The sequence below is a fragment of the Excalfactoria chinensis genome, chromosome 1, assembly GCF_039878825.1.
Source record: "Excalfactoria chinensis isolate bCotChi1 chromosome 1, bCotChi1.hap2, whole genome shotgun sequence".
NCBI lineage: Eukaryota > Metazoa > Chordata > Aves > Galliformes > Phasianidae > Excalfactoria > Excalfactoria chinensis.
This window is the reverse complement of record NC_092825.1, coordinates 118,296,447-118,310,820: the sequence shown is the minus strand read 5'-3', so window position 1 is coordinate 118,310,820 and position 14,374 is coordinate 118,296,447. Positions and strand designations below refer to the sequence as shown.

The following is a 14,374-nucleotide window of genomic DNA, read 5'->3' as shown; positions in this document are numbered from 1 at the left end:
GCGCCTGTCCTCAGGTGCAGAATTGGGTTTGGAGAGAGGTTTGTCTGATGATCTGCAGACAAAGAGTGAGGATGCAGCAACCCTAATCCCCAATTCACCCTGGCATGCAGGAAGACAGCTGGGTTTTTTGGGAGAAGTAACCTTTGTCTTGAAACAAAAGGCAAGGAAATACTTGTGCCTCCATTTCTGAGCCGTCCATAGGGTCTGCCTGCTGCTTATCTGGGACCATTTGCTCAGCAATATATCTTGCAAGGCATCTTGGTTCCTGGCTGTTTGCTTCCAATGTGGCAAACGAAAGGAAAAATAGCTTAAAACAAATATTTCCTGTTCTGTGGTATTCAGCAATGAAACTGTAAACCACAGAAGGGACTGGGCCTGATCTAAAGGTCTTTGAAGTCGGCAAAACTGTTCCCACTGATTTCAGTGCACTTTGGCCGAAGGAGGAAGAGAGCAAATGCTTCCTGCTCAAAAAAGCATTAACCTTTGGTGTTTAAAGAACAATAAAATCTGATGTGTGAAGTGTGTTCCTTCAAATAAGGCAGCCAGAAACGTTATTTAATTTTCACCTGCTTCCCAGCACTTTGCCACTATTGCTCTAAAAACGAATGTCTGCAGAAGTCATAAACTCATATGAGGAAAGAGATTTTACTCTCTCATTTGCTGCTTCCAGTCTGTTTTGTGTGCATTGCATTTCTCACTAATGCGATGAAGCTTTTTTTTTTGCTGGCTGTTTTATCGAAGGGCAATAGACTTCCACTGGGTTTACACTTCATTGCGCTGATGTCAGTTGACAAATACATCGCTATTTTTATTTTTAATTATTTTTTTTTCTAAGTGCAGTTTAATCTTCAAATACCACAGTGGTCTTTTGGGACTGGGAAGAACTAGGTCAGAGGTACAGATGTATACAGGTTTGAGCAGCAAAGAGGAGTTGTTCTGTTGCTGCTTCAATAGCCTGGTTAGGCATATAGCCTGTGTGCAGCAAATTCACAGGCAAAATCAGTGATAGGTTTGCCTGCAGATTTTGTCTCATACTCCTATTAAATCAAAGAAAAAAGAACCTGCCTCCCAGCTGCCTAATGCCAAAGGATGCTGTCCTTCCAAATCAACAGACCCATCGTTATGTCAAAAAAAAGCTGTACTCAAGTCTAATACACAACAACAAGCCCATGAGGGGGGCTCAGTGTGTTGGAGTGTTTACATGCACAGCCAGTAGTGATGAAACACCTCCACCTGGCCGCCTTCTGCAGGGGACACCCAGCCCCATGTGCTGCAGAATTGCCACAGCCCATGGAGCCAGGCTGTTACCGGCACCAGCACCAGTGAATCATCGTCAGCTGCAAGATACCGCAGGAACTGGATTAAAGGTGGCGTGGAGAACTGAAAGATATGGCTTAATGCTACTGTGCAGCCTTCTTCAGGGGTGGTAAAGAACAGCCATGGTGTTAATTGCAGGTGAGAAGAGTTTTTCAAGGAGGATTTCCCTTTTCAGTGTACTTCTGTGGAATAAACTTCCTCATCTGTCTATGCCAGCCCTGGAAATCCCTTCCCTCTGCAGGAGCCAGTGCATCTTTTAGAGATTAGCATAATTTATCCTAGGTTTCGAAGAGAGGAAACCAGAAGGGAGATGAGAGATCTTGTACTGTTTGTGAGGGGAAACATTTACATTCGTAGGAAAGCCACAGAGCGAGGCATAAGTTAAAGAAATCAATTAATAAAGGTGCCAAGTGTGGCACTATTTGCATTGAAGTTTGCTTACTGTCAACCACAGCCCAACGAGAGCACCATACTTTAGGTGGTGTTCCACAGTAATTAGAAATGATGGCATATGGCAAAGCTTGCATATTTTTATAATATGTTAATGATTAACTGACTTCTTCCATCTTTATTGACTTAGTGGGAGAGTGACAAGGAACTGCGAGGTACCTGTTTGGTAGCACAAGCTTTGCAGGGGCATTTATTTTCACCTCTCTCCTGGAACTTGCTGCATCCAGCTGACACCGCTTCAAAGCCTTGGGCAGCGCTCAGCCCCACAGAAGTAAGTCTACTTTGCTTTTTGTACGACTTCTTTTATGAAGTGCTGATGAAGAACAGATGGGGAGATATTTAAATATTTATTTGTTTCCTATAAAGAATGTTTTCCCAACTGAGAATTGAAGAATTAAATTGTTGAGCATTAAATCACAGGGATATTGCTAGGAAGAGACCTTCTTAATTGCTCCCCTGTTGTTTTTCTTCTGCTTCCTTGTTGCTGCAAGACGTGGATTGAGCAAAGGATTTGGTCGGTAAGCCTTGCCCTGTCTAGGCCAATAAAGCTGCATCTTGGCTATAAAACTTCACAAAAGTGGGATTTGAATGTTAATTTCAAAATGCGTGTGGTTACTGGCAACATCTACAGCTAAAATATTTGCTTAAAACATTAAAAAAAATATATCTAAAGTAAATGAATTCCCGCTTACTCGAGCTGGGAAAAATAACCTTGTGCATATGTTGTGTAGGAAGAGTTTATCGGGCACTTTCTCGTCAAGGTGGTTACAGCTGCAGCAGAACTCCTAAGGCAGGGTTGTTCAGCAGCTGATGGAAAAGTAAGGATCTTACTTGGTTGTTACAGTTTTTAGTGCACTTTATCCTATCTGTGCTAGTATTTACAAAGCGACAAGTATTGTCTCCTGCCCTTTTGGAAGGCTTTCAACCACCCACCCTCTGCTTACAGATTGAATCACAAGTTGCTGTGTGAGAGCTGTGTGCTCCCCAGTTCCCCCTTTGCTGACAGTTCTCTATGAGGTACAGGGAGTGCTTACCGCTCCTGACCGGGTGCCATGCAGCGTGTCCTGGGCTGATGCTCGGGATGTAGCCAGTATTCTGCACTTCTCCCACAGACAGCAGCTGGTCCAGTTCCTTTGGCTGGATGCTGACTCCTCTAAGAAGCTTCTTCCCGTGCCCTCAGCCCCTGCTCAGTGCCCTGCTCTTCCTGTTCTGTGAGCTCCTGGAGCCTGCCCGTGGCTGCCTCCTGACAGCGTAGCTGTGTTTGCTTTGTGCCAGACAGGCCCATGGGTTTCCCTCTCCTCGATGGAGCTTCCCAGGAGGATGCCATCTCAACATAGTTGATGAAGCTGTCCTGTTCTTCCAGCAGTTGTAATTCTGAGCAGATTCTACATTCCTATGTAACTGACTCCATTCAAGCCTCAAGGCAAAGGTGAAACAATCCAGTAAAATATATGTAAATCATAGTGAAATCTATGATAAGGATGTGTCCTGGTTCAAACCTACTGCCATCACACTCCATGCAAGCCTGCAGTGTTTCCTCTCTTTGATTTTTAGCTTCAGATGGGCTCAATCTCAAGAAAGTAAAGTTGGGCCTAAAAAATCAGTGAGCTATATTCAGAAATTATCGGTTTTCCTTCATTCTGGCATCAAAGAAAACCAAACAAAATCTGTTACCAAAATGGGCAAAGAGCTTTTACACAGCTCAGTTTCACTGTATTCTTCTTTGGTGGAACAAATGTGCAGGCTGCTTTGGTTTGTTTATTTTGAAACACAAAGAGGGGGGAGCAGTGAAATTCATTGCACTGGATGTAAACATATGAGAGGAAGGGGATGCATGGAATCTTAGAATTCTAGAATCACAGACTGCTTTGGGTTGGAAGGGACCTCAAAGCCCACCCAGCCCCAGCCCCTGCCATGGGCAGGGCTGCCCCCCATCAGCTCAGCTGCCCAGGGCCCCATCCAACCTGGCCTTGAGCACCTCCAGGGATGGGGCACCACAGTTTCTATGGGCAGCTGTGCCAGCACTTCATTGTCCCATGAGTAAAAAAATTCTTCCTAAAACTTCAATCTCCCTTCCTTTAATTTAAAACTGTTCCCCCTTGTCCCATCACCATCTGCTCATGTAAAAGGTCAGTCTCCTTCCTGCTTATAAGTTCCCGTACTGGAACACTACATTTATGTCTCCTCAGAGCCTTCTCATCTCCTAACTAAACAAGCCCAGCTTTCTTCATAGGAGAGGTGCTCCAGACCTCTGATCATCTCCATGTCCCTTCTTTCAACTCACTCCAACAGCTCTACATCCTTCCTGTACTGCAGGCCCCAGGCCTGGATGGCTCCAGATGGGGCCTCACAAGGGCAGAGAAGAGGGGGACAATCCCCTCCCTCTCCCTGCTGGCCACCCTTCTTTTGATGCAGCCCAGAATACAGGGCTGCAAGTGCACACTGATGGCTCATGTCCAGAGAACCCCCAAATGCTTCTCTTCTGGGCTGCTCTCAATGAGTTCTTCTCTCAGACTACATGTGTTTCTAGGATTGCCTTGGCTCAGGTGCAGCACCTTGCACTTGGCCTTACTGAACCTCCTTCGGTTCATGTGGTCAAATTTTTTAAGCTTGTAGATGACTGTGTGGTTTGGGCACTCTCTTAATGCACCCTACAACTCGAGCCTTTGGCACAGAAACTCACTTTGGAAGGGAGTCAGAGACCCACTTCCATTTAAGTGAACCAATTCAGAAAGCAAGCTAACTAGTGTCCTTTTTTCTTAGCTTCCTCGTTCACCTACAGGGTTTTAATTCTTTTTTATTTTCTTTTTTCAGAACCTTAAGACATGTTAATTTTCAGAAAGCAGACCTGAAACCCAGCTGATGCATCCAAACTGCTGAAGGTAATTTAAAATGGTTTACATGGGGCCTAGTATTAGTTCCAGAAGCAAAATGTGTTTCACAGCTTTGGGAACTGTTAGCACAGCCACTGCCCTCTGTCAGTATTATTGGTTACTGAAGGTAGAAGTGTTGACAAAACGTGAAATGCAGCTCCATTTTTTCTCCTGCAAACATCAAGAGATGGGACCAAGGAATGATATTTATCTCTCAGATGGTAGCATTTCACTTTATTCTTTCCAAAGGTAAGCCTGAAGCGCTGGTGATCCCTAGGTCACCATGTAGCCATGTTCCATTTTCTCTCCTAGAAGCAAGCCTGTGGCTGCAGGAAAGTCATCACAGCTCTAAGTATCCTCAACTGTTCCTTGTAAGGAGGAGGAATGAGCCATATGTCATCATGTCCCTGAAATACATAAGCAATAGCTCCACACAGTTCTTAAACAGTTGCTCACTGTGCACTGATTGATATAAATGAAAATCTGCAGTAAAACAGAAAGGATCCTTCAAGATTTTACATTCGGATTAATTCACTAGCACCTACCACGTTTCATTGACCTCTGTCTTCATGCAAATTTCCCTTGAACCCTATCAAGTTTCCATTTTAATTTTAATAGATTGGGGCATTTGGTTAAAAATATATCTACGAAGGAAATCCCTTCCAAATAAAAGAAATTAAAGGTGTAGTTAAGATTGCAAGTGATAACAGGGGATTGTGAGAGGAGGAGCCAACTATATCCTGGGATGCATTAATAAAAGGGGTGGCCAGCAGGGAGAGGGAAGTAATTGTCCCCCTCTACTCACAGCTCTTGTGAGGCCCCACCTGCAGTACTGCATCCAGGGCTGGGGCCCCCAGTACATGAAGATGTGGAGCTCTTGGAGCGGGTCCAGAGGAGGGCCACTAAGATGATCAGAGGGCTGGAGCACCTCTGCTATGAGGAAAGGTTGAGGGAGCTGGGCTTGTTTAGCTTGGAGAAGTCTCTGGGGAGACTTCATTTTGACCTTCCAGTACTTGAAGGGAACGTATAAGCAAGAGGGGGAATAACAAGGGGGAGTGGTTTTAAACTGAGACAGGGAAGATTTAGGTTAGATATGAGGAGGAAGTTTTTCACACAGAGGGTGGTGACACACTGGAACAGGTTGCCCAAGGAGGTTGTGGATGCCCCATCCCTGGAGGCATTCAAGGCCAGGCTGGATGTGGCTCTGGGCAGCCTGGTCTGGTGGTTGGTGACCATGCAGATAGCAGGGAGGTTGAAACTGGATGATCGTTGAGGTCCTTTTCAACCCAGGCCATTCTACAATTCTATGAGCTTGTGGAAGCGACTGTCCTTTTTTGGCCATTGTGTCCAGACTTTGAAAAGAAATGTCCCTAGAAGTGCTGCAGATATTTGGAATGATACTGTTGATGTGACTGTGGGACACCAAAGGTGGAAACTATAGTCCCCTCTTAACACAGTCCTCTTGCTTCTTTGGGAGAAAACATTTTGGGTCAGGCCTGTGTCTCCAGACACACACGCCTCGTGGGCCTAGCTGCTTCCTCCTGCCCTACCAGCTTTGGAGTTGACCATCTCATGAGGTATCTAGTACGTAACCTCTGATTGCTGAAATCTGCAGCTTCGAGTGAGCTTCCTAGTCAAGAATTGCCCACCAGGAAAGCAGCTAGTGGCTCAGAAGACCTCTTGTAGCTGATTGAGTATGAGTTCATTTGCCTTAGGAGATTTCCTGTAGTCATCACATTACATCATTGTGTTATTCAGATTATGTAAGTAATCTTAGTATGCTAATTAAATTAACTCCAGATATTTCTGTCCTTACTGAAGCACAAAATCAGCAGAAAGATGATGCCATTTAGCTGTCCATGCTAGAGCAGGCTGCCTAGTCATTTGTGCTTTGAAGTTTCCACTATAGCTGTAAGCACGCGGGGGCTGGACATTCAAGTTTTCATCTCACAGGTCAAGAAAGGACATTTGCACAGGGACCAAGAGGTGTAACTAAAAATCTGTTTGTTGAGAATATCAAGTTAGCAGCAGATTCTCCCATCCCAAAGGAGATGGGGATGCCCTCTGCAGATCGCTCCTGGCTCCACCAGGACCTGCGAGTGAAATGGCTGCTTTGCCCATGCTCCATGGTTTCAGAAATGCCACGGAGGCCCTAGGAAACAGGGTTTGCTGGGTGTGAGTGGGTTTTCCTAAAGCTTTTTCCCATGGGATGTGCAGATCCTTCAAGAGGCACAATGCAGCCCAGAGGAATGTGCTGGATGGGTCATGTAAATGCCGTGTGCCAGACCTGCAGGCAAAGCACTGAGTGATCTGACAAATATAAAATATTAAATCTGTATTGAAAGATAAGCTTGGAAATGCCTTCTAAGGCAGTGCACAGGCTCCAGATTTATGTGAGAAATTTGATACTAAGTACGGTCTTATCCAAAGCCGGCCCTTAAATCAGTCCTTCCGGCAAGTGATGCATACCCATTCCAATTTGAAGAGAGCAACCAAACCTACAGAATTTATGTTAATATTCTCAGCAATAAAGGCAGGAAACAGAAAACAGATCACTGTTTTGATTCTAATATGTTTTTGTATGGCAAAATGTGTAATTATGTATTTTCCTTGCCAATCTCAACATTTCATTCATTATACTCTTGCTGAGTCCCAGTAGGAGTAGTCATGAGTGCAGGCTTCTGTTCGTTTAGTCAAAGCAGCCGAGTACAATAACTGTAATTCAGCTTCACCACCTGATCTCCAAAGTACTTCTTTTCCATCCAGATTTTTCTCTAAGTCAGCACTACCACGTCAGATCAGGTGAGATCCAGTGAGCAGGTAGAGAAAGGAGCCAAAAAATGAACATCTATGATGCCATGATAAGTACTTCTATGCGTTTGTAGGCATTTGTACCTCATCTAAGCATGAGACTTCCAACTTTGTTACCTGGTTAATTTCCATTGCTTTTAGGATTTTTGTGTAAGCTCTGGATTTTCTCATCCTAAGTGTTCTCTTCTGTATTTTTGCTGAATCTCACAGGGGGAAAAATAAGAACTTTTCCTATTTTTCAGTTTTAAAATTTAATTCTCAACCCCACTGAAGTAACGTAGCACGTAGAGGGTTCAGTAATGGATACAATCATCTCATTTAATTCTGCGAGAAGAAAGGTGGACAACTTCAACTCATAAAGATATATTCTGACACCATACACCTAACAGCTCTCAGTGACACTGAGCAATGCAACTGTCTGTCCTCTATGAACTTGATATCAATCAGTTGACTGAATGAGTGTTAACAGAGCCTAAGAACAGTGTTACAGAAATACAGGCTCTGGGTATTTTGACGTGATTCAGATTTAGCCTCTCTGTGTTCAACTGATTCAAGCAAAAGTAGAAGGAAATAAACACAAAAATATTTTGATGGCTCTCTTTTTTTGTTTTGTTTAAGAGAGATCAACTGGTGCTTACAGAAACAACACTATTTTAATGTGGAAATGTGTCAGGGAAAAAAACCAACACATTTCTAACTTCATGGTTATTAATAGCTGTCTTTTTTTTCATATATATATAATCATTCTGCACATGAAATATCAGATTAGGAAAGCATTTATAAATTGGTTTTGTTTTAAGTAGATACCATCACAAGAGGATATTCTGGAGCAAATTTCTCCATGCCAGAAAGGATTAAATGTACATTTGTAATAATCATAAAATCATAGGATGGTTTGGGTTGGAAGAGATCTTCAAGATCACATAGTTCCAACCCCCTGCTATAGGCAGGGACACCTCCATCTAGACCAGGTTGCCCAAAGCCCCATCCAGCCTGGCCTTGAGTGCTTCCAAGGAGGGGGCATCCACAACCTCTCTGGGCAACCTGTTCCAATAGTTCACCACCCTCCCAGTAAGGAATTTCTTCCTAATATCTAGTCTAAATCTACCCTGTCCCCTATTATTCTGTCTTGAGTGCAATGGAAACAGGAAAAAAGGTGTTTCAGATGATTTATGGAATATAAAGATCTCTACAACCTTCAGGTCTATGCAATGAATTCAAAGCCAGATCTTCCCTACTGGTAAGTCACTCCTGTTGTTATTCAGAAAGCTGTATGAAAGATGTGGGGAATTTAAGATATTTTTCATTAAAAAGGAACCCTTAGTTCACATTCAGACTACAGAGTCAGCAGGCAAAGACAAACTTCAGGGGTACTGATTGTATGCAGTGTGTATGAGGGCTTGTGGAACATAGCAGTTAAATAGAGGGAGAAAATAACTTGAAAAATATGTGAATTTTCCTTTTATGATTGTAAAATAGAGATTGTGATGGGAGCTACACAGAGGCTCTTTCTTCTCCTTCTGATGCAGTGAGATATACAGAATTAAAGCTTAGTGTTATTTGTCTACCCTGAGATTATCACTTCACTAGTTAGGGAGGGGTGACTGCCAGCCTCCTCCGTACATATACTCTTGCCTTTCACTGGCAGGTGCACCTGGTCACACTGTCTTGGTTCTATGCTGTGTTTCCTTCCAGCACTCCTCCCTGGCTGCATGGCAAAGCCCGTGGCAGAGAAGGTTCTCACAAGATGAGCTCCCTGACTGGCAGCTCTCACCTCCAGCTGGCTTCCTTTGTACTGGGGATGATAGGCTGGATTCTGTGCACCATTTCCATGGGACTTGTGGATTGGAGAGTGTGGCACGTGGACAACACCACCATCATCACCTCTGGCATCGCCTGGGTGGGGATTTGGAAAGTCTGCTTCATCAGTTATATTCGTGTCTCTCCTGGTTATGAAGAGCAGTTCTGCCATAAATTCAGCGGTTATGACTCCTCCATCCCTGGTGAAATCTATGCTGCTCAGGGTCTCCTGGTGATCGCCATGGTCACGGGATTGCTGGGACTGACTGCCACAATATATGCTCTGAGAAACGTTTATATGGGAATCAGCCGTAAAACTCCCATTACCCGTTTCTTCCTGGTGGGGGGCTTCTTCTACATATTTGCCGGTCTGTGTGTCTTGATTCCAGTGAGCCATAACTTCTATTCTGTAACTCATAACCAGAGCATCGCCTTCCCTCCCTCCTACCTCATGCCGTCCAGTCCCGTGGCACAAGAAGCTGGTGCTGCCATTCCCATTGGGATTATAGCTGCCATCCTGCTGCTGCTGAGCGGCAGCTTTTCTCTCTCCTACAGATTTCCTGTAACCACAAACATGTGAAATCCTGATGGGACGGATCACTCCATAGACTTTCAGAGTATGGTCAAAATACAAGGATGGCAGCACAAGTGGTTCTTCAGACAAGAAACTACAGCACTTTAGTCTACAGTAGCCAACATATGCTGTTATATGACTGAACAATCATCCTGATTGCCATGTGTGACCAGAAGTTTGTCTTTGAGATCATTGCTGTTGAGCCGCAGTGGTATTTATTAAGCTTGTCCTCCTCATATATATATATATACACAAACTCTACTGATTAACTTATTTTTTTGTGCCAGATGTTTACCTTGTTCAAAGAGCTGCCTTTGATTTAATTGTCATGTTAGAAATACATGGAATGTCATGTGAAATGTGAACTTGTTTCCTTCTTACTACTAAAACTTTTTGTCCGTTATTAAACAGTATTTGTAGCAAAGTATATTTTGTGGCAAGTCGAGACTTTTGATACAAACAATATAAGTTCCATCCTGATTGTGTCAAATGAGTGTTTCCCGAATTGTCTTATGAAGATATCTAGCCAGTTTCCCCTCTTGCTCTAGGGCACGTAAAGAGCTGTTTCTTTATGCTTCTGTTTTTCTTTCAAGCTATTTGCATCTTGTGTTGCAACACGTCTGCCTGTGGGCAAGGTGCGCTCTTAGTTCCTCACCTGTGCAGAGCCAAAAAGTCTGCAACATATGTTTCTTCATCAGACACTTCCCTGAATCCAAAGGTATTGCAAAAGATGGAAACAGTGTCTACAAGTTACTGCAAAACTGCTGCCAAAATCAGTGCTCTTAGTAACTGGGAATATTCAGTACAACTTAGTAAGTGTGATTCATCTAACCTGACCCAGACATCTGTACCTAAACCAGTCACTTTAGTCTTTGTTTATAGTCAGTGCAAAGAAAAAGACAGTCTAGACAGAAAAAGACATCTATCTAAAATAGATGCCTAGAGTAGCTGGAAGGTGACATGCTCCCCCAAAAATCTTTCTCTTCATTCCTTGTAGTGACTAATAACTACGTTGTAACAGAGGTGCACACAACCAAACTTTACCTACAACAGACTAAATTAGGTGAAAAGAATCTGCCATCTGAGTGACATTTCCTGTGTCGGTAACACTGAAAAACAAGAAAGGAAGAGAGGAAGGAAGGAAAAAAAATGCCCCAAACACAGCAATAAGGGAAATCAAAGAAAAATGAAAATCAGGAGGTTGTAGAGCAGGAATGAATAGATGGTGCTGACAAATTGACAACCCGCTGAAAACAGGCTCTACAAAAAGGGATTACAGTTTCAAGGAGATGTAACAAGAATTTAAGAGATCTAATTGTACTGGTTTAACTGTCCTTGATTTTCTTATCGATTCAGAGAAATAAAATAAAATAAAATGTTATAAAAATAAATAAAATGCCAGCAAGCCAATTCACATTGCTTGTGGCTGTCACTCACAACAAGTACTTCTGCTGTCCTTAAGTTTTGGAGACAAAGAACAAAAAGCAACTCAATGTTTGGCAAGCCTTCCCTTTTCTCACCTTCAGAGAGAAAGGTAACTCTCCAGGTTCTCAAACTGTCATCAGCTCTGCTGTCTGTGCTTGCTTTCTCCCAGGATCCTGGTTAATATTGCCTCTATTGACCCACTGAGATTGCTGTTACTTCTGGCTTAAGTGTCACCCCCACTGAAACCATTACATGTGTATATAGATCTAAGGAATGCAGTACTTTATTACTACCTCATTTTCCCTTAGCATTCAGTTATTTCTTCTGCATCTTCCACATGGTTTTGTCTTTGTTCTGCCAGTTTCCCCTACAGAATCCCTACAGCACATCCATTCCCTCTGGTCTCTCTTTTCCGAACCAGTAGCCTATATCTGTCTCATCATTTGTAACTGACGAGGTGCAGTTGTTTGTCTTTGGACTGTTTGCAGTGGTGTACAGGTAAAAGCTCGTGCTTTCATAGCTTGTTTATTCAATATTTTTTCTACTTTGATTTCTGTTGTGCATCCTGTACTACATTGGTATGTTTTTAAAATGTGCACATCAACAGAACTGTTTTCTCTTCCCACAGGGATTACAGTGATATTAGATATTGTCTTTTTGCTATTGTAAGGCAGGTAAGATGTATTCATCTGCCAATGCCAACATTTCCCTGCACAAATGCAAGACCAATATTCTCTCACGAGGAACTTGAGCTTTAACAGCAAATCACTGATTCTACAACATTTTTTTGAGCTCAGATATATACAGGAATGTATATTAATTAGCTACATTTACTAAATGACTGAGTAGTGTCCACATTTAGTCATCTTAGCTCGAAGAGAAAGCAACAAACAGTGTCCCATAGCTGTTTCCCCCATCCTGATCTGTGACTGTGAAACACTCACTGTGGGTCAAATGTAGATGAGGTGCTGAGGAAAATGCCTAGTCAGATACTGGCATCAATTACCTAAGGAGGTATGTGTCTTTTAAAAGTTACCTTTTGCTAACAATAAATTTAGATAAATAATGCTGTGCACAGCATGGATATGGTTAAGCCTCATGGCAGAGGAATGGTGTAGTTGACCTCTTGGTGTCCTTTCCCATTCTACTTCCAAGGTTTCTAAAGCAGGAGACTACCAATCGTTACATGGTCCAGATTATAATTTGGTATGTAATAACTTGTAGCCTATGGTCAGATACCAGGGACTATTAAAACTCAGTAATTCCCTGAAGAATAGATAGGAGACAATAAATCTTAGCTGAAAATAAGAGGCAAAACTTCTATTGGTTTCAATGGTGTCAAGCCTGTCTAATCTTGACCCCTCCAGGCTGTATGATTGATTATATTCTAATGGATGTTTACATTCATTAAGATTTTCAAACTGGAGGAAAGTAGATTTCCTCTGCTTTTAGTTTGTGAGTGAGGAGGCACAGTCACTGTGTGCAAATCTTCATGATGCATCCTTTAGAGAAGGTAAAAAATGAAATTACCTTTTAGTAGTTCCATTTGTTACCATTTCACTTGGCCTCGTACACCTATTTTAGGGATGTCTGCAAAATCAGACAGCTGAAATGATCGGGATTTAAAACTAAAAAGTGCTGAACTTTTCCAAAAGGCTATTTTTAAGCTCAATTATGTTAGGAAGCTACTCTTCAGCACCATCATTTATAGTAGGACAACTGAGGACAGGCAGTGAGCTGCAGCAGCAAAGCCAGGAGTGAGTAGTCAGAGCCTTGAGGGAGAGATAAGGCTAAGAACCGCTAAAGCAAATTTCACCACAGAACAGATGATATCGTGAAGCTACATCTCCAGCTTCAATGCAGACTGGGACCTGCTGCATCTCCAGTGACAGCTCTGCTCGTTCTGTGGGTTCCACCCTGTCTAGGAATGTCTCCACAGTGGCCTCAGCCTACATGTAAGTCAGCTTTTCTTTATTTTTCTGAGTTGACAATAAACAAGTGTCTTGTGATTAGCTCACATGCCTGAACGCACTGCTGGGATAATTATCTGAATACCAAAACCCTCCTTCAATTCTGCATAACGATAAGGCATCCATCTTTGACCTGCAGAACATACTCCCAAATGATATTGTACCACATGATGCATTTTGTTCTCTTATTTCTATTTCTGTCTACCGTACCTGTTTATTTGTGGCCACAGACCAAAATGTGCATGAATACATTAAATACTCCTCTAAAAATACTTAGTACTGGAAGAAGTTGAAAACACCTAACAGTGAAACAAGCCAATGTCACGTGTCTACTGGGATTTCCTTCCTAGGTGAATGTGTAATTATGACCTATATCGCTTTTGTTACTGTTAAGTAAGAAAGAGGAACAAAGAGACCTTGTATTAGAAAGTAGGTCATCAAATTATTTGGGTTACATCAATAAACATTTATTTTTATTTTTATTTAATTCAAGTCAGCAGTTTTACATGGAAATTATCCTAATTGCTGACTTTAGGTTCTTCAGTTTATTGAAAACAACGGTAGTCTCAGAAAGCAATGTCTTTGTTGTCACATGGTTTATGGTATACTACAACAAGAGAAAGAGTGTTTTTCAGGAGAGCTATTTTTAGACTTTGGAATGTTTTTCCCTTAGAATGGAAAAACTGAAATGTCACAGGCAATTTCCTGCTCTTTAGGCCCTTAAAATACTTCAGGACAAAGAGTTTTTTACTTAAAAAATGTAAGTCTAGCTGGCACAGTGTTTAACAGCAAATTGTTTTCTTAAAATAGGAAACCAACGTACATTAAATTAAAGGCTCCCAGAAGAGACGTTCTCTGTGAAAATACACCTTTCTCAAAACCGAAATGGAATTCCTTTCATTCTTGTCAATATCTGTATGGTCAGATCCAGTATCAGCTATTAAATACATATTTTTCAACCACTGTATTCCCTTCCCTCGTGTAATCTACTCTATTATTTCCCTAGCAGAAGAAAGGCGAGATTGTTCAATAATTACTATGGTGCTTTGAAGCTGCCAATAACTGTGTCAAAACCAACTACATGCCAATCAACAAAATGTAAGTCAATCTCATCTCAGAATTACAAAACCAATACACAGCAATAAATACTGGCT

General features: G+C 42.3%; 1 protein-coding gene across 1 annotated transcript; it reads left to right on the top strand.

Annotated features, from left to right (window-relative positions):
• The first annotated feature begins 4,827 nt into the window (after positions 1-4,827).
• On the top strand, positions 4,828-9,831 carry CLDN34 (claudin 34). The gene is made up of 2 exons (XM_072340430.1): positions 4,828-4,889; positions 9,147-9,831. Exons 1-2 carry the CDS (start codon positions 4,828-4,830, stop codon positions 9,829-9,831), a joined length of 747 nt encoding a protein of 248 aa, XP_072196531.1.
• Positions 9,832-14,374: the final 4,543 nt, after the last annotated feature.